The 19071-nt window shown below is 45.0% G+C and overlaps 1 protein-coding gene across 8 annotated transcripts in view; it reads right to left on the bottom strand.

Annotated features, from left to right (window-relative positions):
- Window positions 1-19071, bottom strand: part of TLN2 (talin 2) — a 378548-nt gene that overhangs the window by 154644 nt on the left and 204833 nt on the right. For all 8 annotated transcript variants that reach the window (XM_065558354.1, XM_065558350.1, XM_065558353.1 and 5 more), the window contains 4 exons: window positions 13307-13370; window positions 10298-10402; window positions 6944-7099; window positions 5385-5486 (listed from right to left, as the gene is read on the bottom strand). In XM_065558354.1, the coding sequence (XP_065414426.1) occupies window positions 5385-5486; window positions 6944-7099; window positions 10298-10402; window positions 13307-13370 (427 nt within the window). The remainder of the gene's footprint in view (window positions 1-5384; window positions 5487-6943; window positions 7100-10297; window positions 10403-13306; window positions 13371-19071) is intronic.

The raw sequence follows: 19071 nt of genomic DNA, 5'->3' as shown, positions 1-19071 counted from the left end.
TGGCCTGCTGCGTGATGGCATAGTGGGCTGTGAATGTGTGTACTGAGGACCACGTCACAGCTTTACAGATGTGCTGGATCGGAACGTGTGCCAGGAAAGCCGTTGAGGATGCCTGCGCTCTAGTCGAGTGGGCTCTGACAAGTGGCGGCGGGGCACCCGCCAGCTTGTAAGAAGTCCTTATGCAAGAGGTAATCCAGTTAGAAATCCTCTGGTGGACACCGGGAGGCCTTTCATCCCATCAGCTGTAGAGATGAAAAGCTCAGTTGACCTATGGAAAGACTTTGTCCGATCTAGATAGAAAGCCAGAGCCCTTCTTATGTCCAAAGCGTGAAGGCGCCTCTCTTCACTAGTCTCATGGGACTTAGGGCAGAAGACCGGAAGGAAGATGTCCTGGCACATGTGGAAAGTAAACACCTTGGGAAGGAAGGCCGGGTGGGGCCGGAGCTGGAACTTGTCCTTATAGAAGACTGTGTATGGTGGTTCTGAGATCAAGGCTCGGAGCTTGGAAACTCACCTTGTTGATGTCACTGCCACCAGGAAAGCTACCTTCCATGATAGGTGAGATGCGGAGCACGAGGCTTAAAGGGCGGGCCCGTGAGCCTGGACAGAACCAAGTTGAGATCCCAGTGAGGGATCGGGGACCGAACTTGAGGAAAAAAAGTCTCTCAAGACCTCTCAGGAACCTGACCATCATGTCATGGGAGAACACCATCTACCCCTGGATGGGCAGATGAAAGGCGGAAATGGCCACCAGATGTACCTTGATAGAGGAGTGTGCCAGGCCCTGGTTCCTCAAATGAAGCAGATAGTCTAAGATCGACTGCACCAAAGAATGCAAAGTGGAGACGCCCGGTTCGGTCACCCAGTGGGAAAACCTCATCCACTTTCCCAGATAGGTCTGTCTAGTTGAGGATTTTCTACTCTCCAGGAGGACCTGCCGGACCCCCTCTGAACAGGTTCATTCTTCAGGGTTCAGCCACACAGCATCCACACCGCGAGGTGGACAGATGCGAGGTTGGGGTGGCAAGAGGCAACCGTGGTCCTGTGACAGCAGGTCTGGTCAGTCCAGCAGGGGCCACAGGGAGACTGGGGCAATCATGATAACTTGGGCCTTGATTCTCTTGACTTTCACCAGGACCCTGCTGACGAGTGGGATTGGGGGGGGGGGAGGGGGAAACGCGTATATCAGGCTTCCCGCCCAGGACAGGAGGAAGGCATCAGAGAGGAAGCCCTTGCCCAGAGCCCATCTGGAGCAGCAGTGGCTTCAGAACTTCCTGTTCTGCCTGGTGGCGAACAGATCCACTTGGGGAGATCCCCACCTCTGGAAGATCATGCAGGCTCTCTCTGGGTGGAGCGCCCACTTGTGGTGAGAGGAGAAGTCCCTGTTTAGATGATCCACTAACGTGGACTCCCTGGAGGTGACACACTTCTAGATGGATTCCGTGGTCGATGCAGAAGTCCCAAAGACGGAGTGCCTCTTGGCATAGGGCTGAGGATCGCACTCCCCCTTGTCTGTTGACGTAGAACATTGAGGCTGTGTTGTCCATCAAGACTCTGACCACTCTGCCCAACAGGTGAGGTAGGAAGACCGCGCATGCCCTGCGGACCGCCCTGAGCTCTTTGACGTTTATGTGTAATGTCATCTCTTCCAGGGACCACGTACCCTGGGTCTGGAGATCGCCGAAGTGCACTCCCCAACCAAGATCCGAGGCGTCCGAGACCAACTCAACCGAGTAGGGAGTGCTGTCGAAGGGGACTCCTTCCAGGACATTCCCAGGGTCGGACCACCATTGGAGTGAGGTGAGTATCGTTGCGGGAATGGTGACAACCTTTTCCAGGTGGCACCTGGACTGGGAGAAGACAGTTGCCAGCCCATGGTGCCTCTTGCAGCCCCTGGATTTTTTTTATAGCGAGGCTCCTGGAGAGAGTGGCTCCCCTTGTTCTGAAGCTGCTGCGGCTAAAACCACTTGCGGGAAGGGCCAGGGACGTAAGGCCCAGTATTTGTAGGGTCAAGCGGGAATCTTTCAGGACATGGAGTTTGTTGTCTGTCTGTTCTATGAACAGGGCGTGCCCATCGAAAGGGAGGTCTTGCACTGACTGCTGAGCCTCTGAGGAAAGACCAGAGAGAGGAGCCAAGAAGCCCTGTGCAATGAGATGGCCGATACCATAGTATGGGCAGCAGTGTCCAGCCGCAGTTGAGCCCTCATCCAGGATGACCCGGAACTCCTTCCTCAAGGCCTCGGTAAGGGCGCTCTTGAACTTGGTCATGGCCTGCCACATATTAAAATCATAGCAGCCTAGGAGGGCCTGATGGTTGGCCACATGCAACTGTAGAGTGGAGGACAAATAAACTTTACGCCCAAACGAGTCTAGTCTCCTTCAGCCTTTATTCTTAGGGGTAGCCCCCAGTTCACCCTGTCTCTCTCTGTGGTTGCAGATCGCCTCTGCCACTAGGGAATTGGGAGCAGGGTGGGTATAAAGGTACTCGTGACCCTTGGATGGCCCACTTGGAGATCAGAGGCAAGGAGGAGGGGGTTTGTCAGAGGGCACTTGTAATTTTCATGACCCCCTCATGTATGGGCAAGGCTATCCTGGCCAGAGCTACGGGACAGAGAACATCAAAGACGGAGTCTGTGAGCTCCTCTAACTCCTCCGCCTGGAGGCCCAGGTTGGCGGCGACCTTCTTTAACAGCCCCTGATGTGCCTTCGCATCATCCTGGGGAACCGGTGGAGGGGGCCCCACTATAGCCTCATCTGGTGATGACAAGGAGAAAGCTGGTACCAAGGGGTCCTCTGCAACCAGAGGTGGTCCAGCAGCTTGTTCACCCACTTCCTCCTGTGCCTGCGGGGTGCCTGCAGCTGAGGCCTCTTGAACCGGAGGAAAGCTGGAGAGGGCGGGAGCCGGTCTCTCCAAAGGTCCAGATACTGAGCAGGCTGCCTGGGAGGGCTGAGTGAACCCCCATGGGTTCCATGGGTACCACTGTGCTGGCCACAGAGTCTGAGGCCACGGGGCTGGCTGTGGTGCCATCGACGTAATCTGCCCTGTAGGTATCAGAGCTTGTCCTGCAGGTAGGGAACCTCACTCTAAACCCGAGCTAGAGCCCAAGAGGTTGCTCCCCTGTGACCAAGATGGGACTAAGTGGTGGCTCTGTCCCAATCAGTACTAGTCGCTCCTCCTGGAGTTGGATCTGGCTGACCTCGACGAGCGCCTGGATTGGGGCCTCAGTGACCGGTGGTGCTCGGTGGATCCGCAATGGCCCCGGGCCAGCGATCTGCACCTCATGCTTGATGAGCGGGACTAGGAACCAGAGCAGGCTTGGCGTCGTGAAGATGTAACTGCATGCGGTGATGCCGCGCTGGGGATTCGCGATGGTTTGGAGAACGGTACCATCGGTCCCTCAACCTGTCCCTGCAGCGATACCGGTACCATGGAAATTCCAGGCGCCGACTCTGAAACTCCTGCTGGGGGGAGGGAGGTCACATGCCTCCAGAGATTTGTGCCCAGTTACCGGCGAGCCGTGCCTCGAGCCTCTCTGCCTTTGTCCGAGGTCCGGACACTGGATGGGGCTGCGAAGCTTCTGCCTATCACGGTCAGAAGTGTTTCAGATGCGCAAGGGCGACCGTTGGCAGGACGTCCCCCATGACGGAGACCATTGCCGTAGAGGTGGAGACTCTGGTGGTCCAAACACAGGTTTACCCTATGACCAGGACCCCGCAGGGGCCGGAGTGGGCAGCACTTGGAGGGACATAAAGTCTTGCGCTGCTTGCAGGGCCTCCAGCATGGACAGCACCTGGAACTGGCGGGGAGCAGGCTGGGCTACACTGCTGACCTGGGACCCGAGATTCCGAAGGGGGTGAAGAGGTGCCCAAGACAGGACCTTAGTCCACCCAAGACTTGTCCTTTCCCTTGCAGGAAGCTGGAGACCTTCCTCGCCCCGTCTTGTTGGGCTTCTTGGCTGGAGCCATGGAAGAGGACTGGTGCTGGCTTGCAGATGGTACTGGCGGAGTGCCGTGCACCAAGCTCACAGTGCTCGGCACTGAATCAGAGCGCTGCTCCGGCATCGGGGTAAGGGCAGACTCCATAAGGAGCACTCTCAAGCGAATGTCACACTCGTTCTTCATCCTGGGCTTGAAGGACTTGCAGATTCTGCACTTATCCCTAACGTGCCCTTCGCCTAAGCACTGTAAACAACTGTTATGTGGATCGCTTTTACAATGATCACAGGGCTCAAAGCATGGGGTCTGGGGCATGCCCCATCCTGAGGCGAAGTCCTGTTTGGGACCTACTAAGTCTCTAATAAACAAATAGGGAAACTAAAACTAGAGGGAAACTATATACAATAATATACAAGAGTTAAATGAGTTCGAACGAATGAGAAGCAACAGTGCTAGCTGAAGCAGCAACACTTCCATGCACCGTCACTGTCGGCAAGAAGGATCTGAGGGTGGAGGGGGCCAGCAGTGCCCTATATGCCGTGGCACACGCACCCCACTCCAGGGGCGCCAGAGCCAGTCTCCTGCTGAGGGAAAGATCTCTGGCACTGGTGCATGTGGCAAGCACACATACCTCAGTTGAATGGACATAAGCAATCACTCGAAGAAGAACGCAAGTTTCTACTTAAACTAAAATTTGAACATATTTAGTGCTCATTAAATTTGGAACTGACAATGCTGGCTTGAGCCAGTCTTAGAAAGAGAGTTGTGATGAATACTAGCAATCCACCCCAGCCCCAAATTGAAACACCCCTGATATTCTAGGCCTGGAGTTCCCCTAAACAAAAATCCTCAATCCTACTGAAATTTCCAGTTGTCTGTCACTTCTCTGGCATGAACATATATTTATAATGGATTATGTTGCAGTTTGGTCTAATCCTAATAAAATTTGTCAACAGCAAGCACGTAAAAGTAGTTAAGATGCCACAGGTTTCCCACAGAAAGTGCTTAGAACACAACTAGTAATCATGTGGCATTTGTTGGCAAATGCTAACTTTTGTTGGTAACTACTATAGTTATATGGTTTATTCTCTACAGTTAAGGAGAAAGCTTTAGGCCATTAATCTCTTGATATAAACCCACTGACATGTAGCTGCTTTCCAGAAGATTATCCACTTAAATGCCCAAGCATGCTGAGTTAAGTCTTCTAACCCATTCCCTCAATACAGCTAATAGTTTCAATATTACTTCCATAAACACTTTTTTATAGTAATTAATCAGAACTATTTTCTAGGAGTTCTTGCTACAAGCCAGTCACAGCAAAGAAAAATTATACCTAGTTAGCTTCACAAAAGAAAGTGAGCTATTGCTATCAGGTAACCTATCTTTTGTGAGAGAGACATTGCATTTACTAATTTTACTGCACTTTTACTGACATCCTAAAGTTTTACCTTCTTCAATATGATATCAATGTAACCTGCAATTAGCTGAGAGATCTGTTCTCCTTCAGTGGTTTGTACTGAGTAGTAACTTTCTTGATATTCACCAAAATCCTGAGGAAAAAAGGTATAACAAATCAGTTCACCCTTGGGAATGAATTTAAATAAATGAACATCAGCTATATTAAGATGACCAAAATTAGAGATATAGGGAAATACATTTTTAACTTTCTTTGCATTTAATCCAACAAGCTCATATCTACCATATAAGGATCAGAGTCTACACCAAAGCCAAAACCCAATAAAAGTAGCTGAAATTTCCTTTTACCTTTGATGTCTTATTATAGCTAACGGCTCTTATGGCAGATAAAACCATTCCAAGGCTCCACAATAAACTATGTGAGAGAAAAAAAGCTCTTTCGATTGGATCCATTTCATACATTTATGGATTTTAAGGCCAGAATGGACCATTAAATCATATACTCTGACCTTCTACATGTAACACAGGCCACAGAATTTCACCCAATACCCTTGCACTATGCCTGTTAACTTGTGTTTGACTAAACCTTTTCTTCCAGAAAGGCATCCAGTCTTGATCTGAAGACTTCAAGACACAGAAAATCTACCACATTCCTTGGCAGTTTGGTCCAATGGTTACTTACCCTCTCTTAAAAATGTTTGCCTTATTTCTAATTTAATCTTGTCTGAATTAACTTCCAGCCATTGGTTCTCAACCAGGGTCTGAGGTCCCCGGGAGACTGGAGGGGGGGGGGAAGGGGGGGCTGCAAGCAGGTTTCAGGGGGTCCATCAAGCAGGGCCATGCAGTGGGGCTTCAGCTTTCTGCCTGGGGCACAGGGCAGAAAGCCAAAGCCCCACTGCATGGGGCTGAAGCTCAAGGCTCTGAGCCCTGCCATCTGGGGTGGAACCTGAAGCCTGAGCAATGTAGCTTCACAGGGCCCCGGGCAATTGCCCTGCTTGCTACCCCCTAGTGCTGGCCCTGGCTTTTATGTAGAAAACCAGTTGTTGTGGCACAGGTGGGCTGTAGAGTGTTTATACCATGCTGGGGGGGGGGGGGGGGGGGGGAGGGGGGGGAGAGGGACAGAAAGAAAAATGTTGAGAACTCCTGCACTAACTGAAGAGCCACCAGCACCTTCTCTCCATGAAGGTACTTACACACCATCATCAAGTCATTTCTCAATCATCTTTTTGATAAGCTAAACAAATTGAGCTCTTTAAGTCTCAAACTGTGAGGCATTTTCTTTAGCCCTATTTAGTTTCACAGCCTGTCTGTCACTTTTATACTGCACTCTGAAAACCTTGATTATTCACAACCAAAAATTAGCAGATATCAGGCAGATGGCTCTTTAAAACAGTGCTTTAGATAATCAGGGTCGGGTTATGTACATGAGACAGTTTGTTGGCCATAAGAAAATTGGCCGAGTTGTTTCTTCAGGACTAAACTAAACTAAACTAAACCCTATAGGGCCAATCAATTTAGTGCATCAATCCATGCTCCTTTCCCCATGACAGACAGAACCCTCCTTCTCTGTAACAACATACAGAAAGAGTACCAGAGTGAAGCTTTTTGGCGAGGCAGCCCAGCGCTTCACAGTTGTCAGTGGCCATTCCTGCAACACCTCCTTGGTCTTCTCATCCACACGCATCACTGAGTCTTTGGTGATACCCAGCAAACGAGGAACCAGCTTGTTTTTGCCCTTCATTTTTTCCTGTAACAGAAGTATCAAGGATTAGTTTTCATTTACCAACTGGCATATGTCAGAGGGGAAAGGAGGAAGTAGACTGGGAATGACCGTGACTGGTTACACTTACATAAAAGAAGAACTAGACGCACTGCAGAGGACAATTCACAGGCCCAAACTCAGTTTCTCTGGACATGGCAAGTGCATAGATTAATTTAATGTTGACACACTGCTAGAAGTGTTTTTTCATTCATTTTCAAAACACTGTGTTGTATTCAGAGCCTCAAGAATTCACTGTCTTTTTTTCATCTTACCTACAACATGGTTAATTAAATGCTCAGAGGGACTCAGTCCAGAGTTATCCTCTTAAAAAGACAACTTTGAACACACACCAGAATTAAGTGATAGGATACACATCTCCAGTGACTTTTACACTATGGCTTCATTCTCCAATGCCCCACACCTTGTGCAGTCATTTACACTGGTGTGATGTGACTATCACTGCCCTTGTGGTTTGGTAGCAACTTGCAGTCACTTTTACTGATTGAAGTGACTATCCAAGCTACAGAACAATGGAGCATCACGCTCTAAGCTATTGCTTGATTTTCATTACAACTTCCTTCTACGTGGTCCATATCTATCCTACTTTGCTTCTTAGATGCAGATATCGCACTTAGCATAACTTGGAAAGAGATGTGAGCCAAGAGATTTCATACCAAAATTCTACTCATGTTCAAAGCTTTATTTGGGTCTTGAGAATCTGTCTTCACCCTTAATCTGGTACAGCTTGAAGACATTAAACTGCAACTGACCTTCACTGTGCAATTCAGCACAAGTAACCGCTTGTGGTGCGGAGAAGAAACCTCCCTTCACATAAAAAGGCATTTTACAATCCAAGTCTTTGAAAGTTACTTTCAACTACCTTGGTAGTGATATTTTTGTAAACTAGCTTTCCAATTTAAAAATTACATTGGAAACGGTTTACATGACACTTCAATGACTGGTGGCACCTTAAAGACTAACAATTTATTTGGGCATAAGCTTTTGTGGGTAAAAACCCACTTCTTCAGTTGCATCTGAAGAAGTGGGTTTTTTACCCATGAAATCTTATGCCCAAATAAATCTGTTGGTCTTTAAGATGCCACTGGACTCCTCATTGTTTTTGTGGACACAGAATAACACAGCTATCCCTCTGATACTTTGTTCAATGACCAACTCCCACCCAGAAAAACTAAGGCATGTTAGGCAATCTACTGTAAATTAGCTTCCAAAGACTTCTCCCTCTAGAATTTCTGGTAGTGTTTTATGAAGAGAATGAAGATTTAGCAGGGAGCAACACAGATTAAGGATTCTGAGGTTTACAGGAGGCAAAGTCAGCCCCATTTATTATACATCATAGCTCTAAAACGTTTAAATGGTTAGTAAAACAAACAACTTCACCCATGTCAGCATCACTATGAGGGGTTCTCTCTAGGCTGACAGGTGCCGTCTCTCAAGGGCTGAGTATACTGCCTCTCTAGCACTTTAAGTCCACAGAGCAAGGACCAGATACCAATTTACTGTGCAACAAAAAAATCTATCATGAAATGCAAATGAGTCCATATGTTCTGCTCCCCTTGAATTTATTTTATGTCATGGGCTACAGAGAATCAACTCCTATTTACATCCTACGTCCTTTGTTAGACATCAGACCTGGACTTCAAATTATTCCACCTTCCTCTCACACACTTCTTTCAGACTGAAGTTCTATGCCATAGTTACAGAATGATTCAGTTACTATTTGCTTCAAGCTACAAGGAAAATCATGGAGTCAAATTGACGCATCCATGAAAATGCAAGAGTAAGTATTTCTATCATCAGCCCAATGATCCAGTTAGTCATCGCTGAAAAATTGGACTGAATTCTCAACTTGATTGTTTGCTGTGAATGTGCATGCTTGTATAGTTTTAATATTTTAGTTAAAATTGCAGACATATTTTCAGGATAGCTTCTAATATACAACTTCATGATTAGCTGATGAAACCAGTGTGAAACCATCACTAGCTTATTGTGCTTTCTAAATAATTAGAGCATTTTTTTCTTTTAAAATTTATGCCCAAATTAAATTTCAGTACTTACGATCCTGAAGAACCATTTAGTTCTTCATTCATAAATCCCTATATTGGAAGCCACTTAACTCACTTGCAAAATAATTTAATGCACTGAACAGTAATGAAGTATTTAGGTTTTGCAAGAAAAGAAAATGAATTTAGGAAAATGGAATAAATACATACAGAGAGCAAAATCAAATAAGCATGTAATAGGCATCCCTGGGAAGATGCCAAATGCACACCATATAGTCTCTCCACTGGATAAATTAATTCTGGCCTATGATGTCTGAAAACAACAATCTCAGATGAGATTCTACTTTAATAGGTCTCCATAAAAGGTACCTAATATGACAGTCACTTCTACTTAAAGGAGCAAAAGCTAATTAATGATGTCAAGCTTTTAGAAAGTTATCATCCATTTCACTTTCTGCAGAGCACCTGAATGTTCCATCAGCTTAAGTGGAATTTGTAGGTGCTCAGCATTTCAAAAAATCAGGCCACTTGATGGATTTAGAATCCTAATTTTGGGAGCCAAGGATGGAAAATCTAGATTGCAATTCTCTTCTTACCTGGACCACCTCATTGAGAGAACACTGATCAAGCAATGATTCAAGTCTTGTTTAGCAGCAGCAAAACAATTCTATATCTGCCAAGTCATGATTTAGTCATCTTCTCCCAATTATAAAATTACTGTGATTTTAAATGAAGAAAATTCAAGTCCTTAAGGTGATAGCTGTATGAAGTGTAAGAGAAAATAACTGCACAATTGAGAATATGGTTCTTGTAAGATGCAGAGATTTCAATATGCACATTCAGGTAAACCTCTAACTCCCAAGCTGGGGAAAGCAGACTTGTGGTGTTTTTCTAAATGTTTTGAGGGGAAAATATTTTGGTAGGTCAATTAAAAAAAGTCAAAGCCTGAGAAAGGCTGCCTTTGACCCTGCCAATTGAATCTAGCACAATGGAGCCCTGATCTGATTGCTGTGCTACCACAATACAATTCAGTGAGCTCTCTTTTTAGTGGAAAAGGCTGTCCTACAGGCTCAAACCTTGGATATGCAAACTTTGCTTTCAGAAAGTGGTCTGGGGTAATACATAATCAAGCACATCTGTTGCCAGCATAATCCGAACTTACCTTAACAAGAAAAAAGGACACTCCGTATGTCCTGAGGGAGCGTGCTAGCTTCACATACTTCACTTTGGCTTCAATTTCAGTCATCTCTCCACAGTTCTTGTGTTCCTAGAACAAGAGCTCAGTTTTACTTTGTATAACTTAGACTGAATAGAAATAATGCTCACAGGAAACTATGAAAGGAGCTTTTAACTGATCAGGGCTGCTTTTTAATTGTGCAACTAATTAAATCAAAACATTGCTGGGCTGAAATGTTAGCAAGGTTATATATTCAAATTTTCTGACACAAAGAATTATGGAACAAGCTGCCCAAAGGGGAATTTCTGCCTAATCATCACCAATTATGTTTATCCCTCAAATCATGGAAGTTTAATATCCCTTCAAAAAAATTTCAGATCTTACATAAAGCCACTCTGGAGATTCCCAGCATCCACACAAATGACCAATCTTTTAAAAATCTTGCTACACTTAGCCCATGATAGGCTGTAAAATGTAATGCCATATGATAGTTGTGCAACACAGCACTTCCTTACTAGTTATAAACTTGACACCTGTCATTTTCATTGATCTACCTTCACTATACTATCCATTATTTTGTATATCATCACCTTCCCCCCCCCACATCCCCCGAGGTAAACAGGCCCAATAATTTCTTTCTCTGCAGGGTTTTTCCACGTCCCTAATCATTTTGATACTTGCCTCTGAACCCCTCTCTCTGTGTTGTATCTCTTTTTAGATATTGCCACTGGAGATTAATACAACTTTCCATGTGAGGCCATAGCCTGATTTATACACTAAAGTTATGCCATTATACATCCTATTTTTGCACATTTTAACTTTTTGTTTTTGTTTTTTTTTGGACAGCCACTGTACATTGAAAAGGGATTTTTAACCTGTCCACAACGAGACAGACATCTGTTTCCTAGTGGTTACAATTTATTTAGAAGTACTCAAATATTAATAGTTCAATATTGGTTCCAAAATAGTTGTGTTGAATGTAATGCAATGTAAGTTTTAGTCACTGTGATATCCATTCACCTAGCGGCACTTCAGCCTTCAGCTTGTTGAAAATGGAGCATTTATTTCTATGCTTCGTCTCTTGGCCAGTTTCTTACTCATAAGAGTCCTTTACCACTTACCTCACGACTACTTAGTTTCCCTAATAGCCTCTTGTAAGAGACTTTCCCAACGGCATTTTGAAAGTCCAATATAATGTTAGCTGGTTCCTCTTTATCCAGTACTTTGTTGACATGCTCAAGGAGCTCCAATATAGAGTTCCATACAGAAGCCAAGCTGGCTCATCCCAATGATATTACGTTCATCTAGGTTTTGAATTCTTTTTTAAACTATCATTTAAACCAAGTTGCCTGATACTGAAGGAAGACTTACTGGTCTATTACTACCCTATTACCTTCATTGTTACTCCTCTAGAGCTTCTTGGCCCAGTCCCTTTGCTCAACCAATCCTAATCTCCCCCACTCCTCTTCTCTTGGCCCTCTCCCTCTCAGCTCCTCATTTCAGCCCATCTCACAATCCATCCCCTGCTCCCAGCCACTGCCTTCCCTTAATATATTCCCTTTGTGCCTTGCCCGCACCTTCTGTTATCTCCTTCTGCATTTCTGTGAGTCCGTTTCCTCCTCTTCTCCATCCTCTTCCATTCTGACTGGGCACCAGCAGAGGGAGAATCAAGAGCATAGGGAACTGCCTCCCTGTTCTCTGATCTGGTGACCAGCACCACAATGGCCTGTGGTAGCTGGGAGGAGCCACTGTATCCCCAAGATGGAGCACTGTCAGTTGGCATTGTTGGGACTGTGTATGTATAGACCAGCTGGCACACAGGAACTCTGAGAGGCTGGAGCACACTCAGTGCAGATTGAATATTTGGATAACTTAGCTGCCAAACTGACTCCAACAAGCCTCTTGAAAACATTCAAAATGAAATTCTTCTGAAGCCTATAACTTGGCCAAATTGGGACTGCTTGTCACACGGATGCTAAATGACACAACCCTAACAACAAGACAACCCCCTGCCAAATTTCAAGTCCTTGCTCCTAAGTATGTAGGTGCTATAGCATCTCAACAAATCTGTTGTAACAATTATTTTTAACATGGACAAAACAACATATTTCCCCCTAATCTCATCCTCAGAAATGGCTGAGCCATTTTTTGCTGAAATATTGCAAAAAAAATTCAGTCTGTGGCTGACATCCAGTCTGGAAAAGGGTTGGGCAACCACAACTATAGGTGGCAGTAGTAATTCCACCTATAGCAAATTCATGAGTTAAAGAATTCCTGGACTGGGAGCGCGAGGGATAAAAAGGACAGCACTTGACAAACTCTAGCAGTGCATAATTAAAATTATGTTCCATGCTGAGATCATATGTCACTGCCATTTTCTTTCATGATGTGAATAACCATATATCAGCTGCTAACTTCAGAATTTTCCAAACTAGATAAAATTGCTCATATACTTGCGTGTTGCCAGGTTTATATATTAATCAACACTGACACGAGTGCAAGATCCTATAAAACGTTTCCCGCAGTATCAGCATGTTGGGTATTTGATCATTTCAGTCATTAACAATTTGATCCTTCCCAGCCACCTCTCTGAATTCAAGCATTTGCCAACAGAACTCTGTCGTATACAATGCTTGAAGTTCACGCTTGAGCTACGAAGGCATAAAAAGTTCTATGGATAAAATTAAACTGACCTCCCTAAGTGTGCTTCTATTTCAGTCCCAATGCATTTCTTCATGGTTCAACATATTTGAGTAAAAGGTCTAAGGAACTTTGAACATGCACTGAAAAGAGAATAACCTTCAACAACAACAACAAAGGATAATAAACATGCCAATGGAAGAAAAGAGGGGCTGTCAGCATCTTTACACTTGAGTTAGTGAGAATTTATTATGTAAGCAGAGGACATGCACAGACTACAGAGCTGTGGAAAGCAAACTCTTATTACTCTTACAAAAGACAAGGGACTATTAGGTTTTTCAGTCTCATAATTACCTGAAATATTTTCTTTTCAGCTCCTCTTTGTTTGATGTATTCTTTAGGCAGGAATTCTTTCAGACTGGAAAAAAAGTACTATAGTTAAACAATGGCTTTGCTTCCTGTTACCTCTTTGCCAACAATAAGTCGCTTTGGGTCCTAAAACAGGCACAAAATACCATATGATGAAAGAAGACCTTGACTGACTAAATATCAGAGGTGAGGTTAAGGAGATGAACTGGCATTAAAAATAGCCATTTCAGCTACATCCTTATGTGATGAGAATTCATATTTTTCTGGCCGACAAAGTAAATAACTGGGATTTTTTCCTTCACTAAACCTTCTGATATATTTCAACAGTTTGAAATAGTGCTCAAAAGAGTTCATATACAGATGTAAAACACTGATTTTATTTTACTTTAGGGAAAGATATCAAAGCATGATCCAACTATACATCTGCAGTTCAGTCACTACCTCTGCTTTCTAGTGGCACTACAGTTTATTAATGTGTGCACTAGTACCTATTGCTCCCTCTAGTGGGGTGGTCACCCGCTCCTGCCTTAAAAGGCTTAAAACAGTATGGGGAGAGGGGTGTGGCACGGAAGGAAAAGTGGGGCTGATTGGGGAAAGCAGCCTTAGCTGGGGGCCACGCCCCAATCAGGCCGAGGCTGGCTTAATGAGGGCCCAGTTGGCCCTTATAAGAGGGCTGGGGCCAGAAGCCAGAGACAGACTCTCTCTAGCTTTGAGAGGGAGGGACCTGGCTGCAGGGAGCTGAGAGAAGGTACCTGGAGTGGAGCAAGGGGGAAGGGCTGGGGGAAGGCCAAGGGAGCTGGGGAGCTCCAGCCTGGAAACCCCCTCAGGCTGTGGTCTAGTGGAAGGACAATTAGGTACTGGGGTTGCAGGGGGCAGCCCACGGGTAGGCAGAGGCAGCAGGTCCAAACCCCCCTTGTCTATGATGAGTGGATTTTACACTGCAGTCTGCCCCAGTGAGCAGGGGCTAGATGATGACTGGCAGTAGCTCACGACTGAGGCAAGGTGGGGATAGAGGGTTGGGGGTTCCCCTGGGTGGGGAGACCCTGAGACTGCGGGGGTATTACCAGGGGGCAGCACCTCAAAGACAAGGGGCACCGGATCCTAGCAGGGACACGGGGGGCCAGCGACAGCGGGACACCGGCCTGCAGAGGGCGCTCCAGAGGCTAGAAACGCTAATTCCTTGAGACAACCAGCAGGAGGCGCCGCAGCGGTGAGTCCCGCACCGCGACGCTTCCCATCTTTCCAGAAGTGTTGGAAAAATAACATTTTATCCACAAAAGCAATTAAATGGATGCTTAATATCAGTAGTATCCTGAAAACAAAGTAACAAATAACCAGTTTTAATTTCTGTGGCACTTAAGGTCTCAAAACATGAAGTGAAGTAAATATGTTCAGTCCCCAAGGTGGAATTTGGCACAATAAATAGCTTTAAAAAGCTCCCAAATCACAAAAATCTCAGCCCACCTGGGGCAGATGTCAGCCTAAGGGAAGCCACTGAATATGATTCTCCAGAGGTATCTCTTTCCTCTTATGCAGGAGTCCCCAACATGGTGCCCGCGGGTGTCATGGCACCCCCCGGGGCGTCTAAGTGCGCCCACGTACTGGCTGGTGGACGAGCATCCGCCGAAATGCCGCCGACAAGCGGCAACGTCAATAGGCATCGCCCCCGAAATGCCGTCATCCAGAGGTGTTGCCGCCAAAATGCCGCCAAAAATCGGCAGCATTTCGGCGGCGACGCCTATTGACATTGCCGCTTGTCGGCGGCATTTCGGTGGATGCTCGTCCGCCGCCACGGTCCTCCGTGGCTCATTGTCTGGCGCCTGCCAGACAAAAAAGGTTGGGGACCACTGCTCTTATGCACACCTCTTCCCATTCTCACTCCAGGGCCTCAGTAACACACAAGAAAGTGAAGTGGTAAGTCACCCATTAAGCACCAGGCAACTATTATTATTTGCTACCAGTCATTTAAATTAGTCTTTGGGATCATTATCTTGTAGAGCTTTGTATTTACAGTGCACTACACAGGTAGTGATATCATGGATGGAATGAAGTACTTATTGTAATATTAGCTATGTCTACACTGCAACGTAAGCCCAGGGTTCAAACTCAGGCTCCAGCCTAACCCCACCTTCCATCTACCCACAAATTGCACTAACCAGGGCTCGGACCCAGAATACCAAGACCCCAAGCGAATGGAGGGTCTGAACCTGAGTCAAGCTGGGACCCCACATTCAAGTCATATTGCTTTGCAGTGTAGCCACAGTCCCATTCTACTCATGCTCTGGGAGTCTGCCCAATGTATCCCACAATGCCATGGGCTGACTTTCTTTGTCCTCTGGACAGTCAACTTTGGTGGAGAATCAAATTTTCCTACACTGCACCACAAAGGGCTAGAGCTGACTCATTTTAGGAAGTCATTAATGATCTGGATGATGGGATGGATTGCACCCTCAGCAAGTTCACAGATGACACTAAGCTGGGGGGAGAAGTAAATATGCTGGAGGGTAGGGATAGAGTCCAGAGTGATCTAGACAAATTGGAGGATTGGGCCAAAAGAAATCTGATGAGGTTCAACAAGGACAAGTGCAGAGTCCTGCACTTAGGACGGAAGAATCCCATGCACTGCTACAAGCTGGGGACCGACTGGCTAAGTAGCAGTTCTGCAGAAAAGGATCTGGGGATTACAGTGGACAAGAATCTGGATACGAGTCAACAGTGTGCCCTTGTTGCCAAGAAGGCAAATGGCATATTGGGCTGCATTAATAGGAGCATTGCCAGCAGATCAAGGGAAGTGATTATTCCCCTCTATTCGGCATTGGTGAAGCCACATCTGGAGTATTGTGTCCAGTTTTGGGCCGCCCCCACTACAGAAAGGATGTGGACAAATTGGATAGAGTCCGACGGAGGGCAACAAAAATGATTAGGGGGCTGGGGCACATGACTTACGAGGAGAGGATGAGGGAACTGGGCTTATTTAGTCTGCAGAAGAGAAGAGTGAGGAGGGATTCGATAGCAGCCGTCAACTACCTGAAGGGGGGTTCCAAAGAGGATGGAGCTCAGCTGTTCTCAGTGATGGCAGATGGTCTCCTGCTCTCAGGAGCAATGGTCTCGAGTTGCAGTGGGGGAGGTCTATGTTGAATATTAGGAAAAACTACTTCACTAGGAGGGTGGTGAATCACTGGAATGGGTTACCTAGGGAGGTGGTGGAATTTCCATCCTTAGAGGTTTTTAAGAGCCAGCTTGACAAAGCCCTGGCTGGGATGATTTAGTTGGGGTTGGTCTTGCTTTGAGCAGGGGATTGGACTAGATGACTTCCTGAGGTCTCTTGCAACCCTAATCTTCTATGATTCTAAGTCTGGCATATTGGTGGTGGAATTCAAGCCCAGATAATGCAGTGTAGATGCTGGAGCCACAAGTTGGGACTCAGGGTTCAACAATTCTTAACCTGGGGTTACAAATTAGTGTAGATGCTCAAGCTCTAAATTAACAAACCCAGAGTCTGCTGACTTGAGTTCTAACCAACCCTGGGCTTACACTGCAGTGGAGACATACCCACTGTTTAAAATTATTTTAATCCTACTTCTGAAGAAAATATATAGTGTTCATCTATGCTGTGACACTATAACTGAATCTTACTTGGCAGTTCATTTAATTGTGCTAACAAAGCCACCTAAATATCACACCCCAAGTACACTGAAATCTCTTTAATTGCTCGTCTGTTGAACTATTCATTCAGTCCAACATGCAATAGCAAGCAGTGTTTAAGTAATTTAATCCTGTATAAGTTTGCTCCTTCACTTGCTTAAGATATTAAATACATGCTTCCAAAGTTTGATGTTTGTCGTGAGCATCAAGAACATTTTTCTAATGTTCATTAAGAAAGAAATCACCACAAAGGGGGAAGCTATTGCTTGTTACAAAATAGCTTGGATTAAAGGAGCTATGTGATTGGTTACTGGTTTTGCTTGGAGACCAAAAATCTGGGTGGGCAGTTTAGCTACTTAATACTCCCCTCTTATCTACATACCAATGAAAAAGGGCTTCTTTAAGACCTCTCTAATAGCTATTTTCTCAAATTTAAAAGCACAGTCTGCCCACATAGGTGCCATGCAAAGCTTAAATATTTCTTCATCCAGATAGTTAAGATTTGATCAACCAGGAACTTTCACAGTTAATACTAATGGAAATTTATTTTGGCATGTTCTGTAAGGAAATTCCAACAACCAGTATCTAAGTGTTAACAAAATGCAGGCAATAATCTTTATTTGCCAAAAGTCATTTATCAATGACAAAAAAGGATACTATTAAGGAGCTCTCCCTATAAACATACTGCAGATATGGTAAACTAAACCAATCTGTTTTGGAAAAATGCTGAAAAGTAATCAACCCTATTTGCTTTATTTGTTTTTGTATAAGCAGATGGAATCTCTTATAGAAGCCTGTTATGTGTTGAGGTCACATTGTTTAGTCAATGAACACTGCTCAACCCTATTTCAATTGAGTTGTAATGTGCAACTTCTATGCAACTTAAACTCTTTCAGACTTAGATTAAACATATCAGTATATTTCAACGGAAAAAATAAGAACACCTGGAAAAGCTGATCAAGGAACATTAACTGAATGTTACAAAAAGGCTAACGAAATGTACATGCAAGAATTGGCATGTGCCTGCACAATGGATATATACTGTTTGTATCAGTGTCACATAAAATACCTCACTATTCTGACTGAATTATGGCTAATTAAAATAAAATCATTTCTACGAAAAAACCCTAGAGACAACAGGCTCTTTTTAAGCTGAGCTGTATGTATACTCCACTAGAGGAAAACTCTCCTCTTTCCCCTAAGATGTGAATTTCAATTATTTATATATTGTTTGTCAAAGATAGAATCATACAATCCTAGAAACATAGGGTTGGTGAAGGGACCTCGAGAGGTCATCAAGTCCAGCCCACTGTGCTGAGGCAGGACCAAGTAAACCTAGTCCTTATACTGCAAAGGATTTTGTAGTTTAATGAGTTACAGTACGTCTGCCATAGCCCGCCCAGTGGAAATCTACATTCTGCAGGTTGTGTCCAACACCCAGAGAGCTGCTGGGTACAATAATTTTTTTATTCTTTGCAAATAACCAGGAAAGACTAAACCCGAAAAGGTTATCAGCAGCTGAACTCTGTTGTCATAGCACAGCAGTTTGAGAGAAGTTAAATGAGCTCTAATATGGGAAACCCTGCTGTGATGGGAAAACTTTTTTTTTTCTTTTTTTTTAAGAAATTAAAGGAATAATGCCTCTAAAGAGGAACAACTACTGTGAACACTAGATCCAGGTGTCATAACCTTCACTTAGTATTATCTTAGCACAAGGGTTCTCAAACTAGGGGTCGGGACCCCTGAGGGGGTCGCGAAGTTATTACATGGGGGGTCACGAACTGTCAGCCTCCATCCCAAACCCCACTTTGCCTCCAATATTTATAATAGTGTTAAATATGTTTTTAATTTATAAGGGGGGTTGCACTCAGTGGCTTGCTATGTGAAAGGGATCACCAGTACAAAAGTTTGAGAACCCCTGTCTTAGCACTTCTACAGCATCCCACTATATCACATCACATCAGGAGGGGAATACACAGACAATGGTCAAACCCTGAAGAAATCAAGATGCTGTTATGTAATTGTTACGCAACCAGTCTCAGTAATGAGGACCAGGAATACATTAAGTCTATTACATATAGTGTTTTCTGAGACATCGGTAGCTC

Source organism: Chrysemys picta, chromosome 10 (genome assembly GCF_011386835.1).
Source record: "Chrysemys picta bellii isolate R12L10 chromosome 10, ASM1138683v2, whole genome shotgun sequence".
In the NCBI taxonomy this organism is placed as follows: domain Eukaryota; kingdom Metazoa; phylum Chordata; order Testudines; family Emydidae; genus Chrysemys; species Chrysemys picta.
The sequence above is the reverse complement of the archived record's forward strand: the minus strand, read 5'-3'. Positions and strand labels throughout refer to the sequence as shown.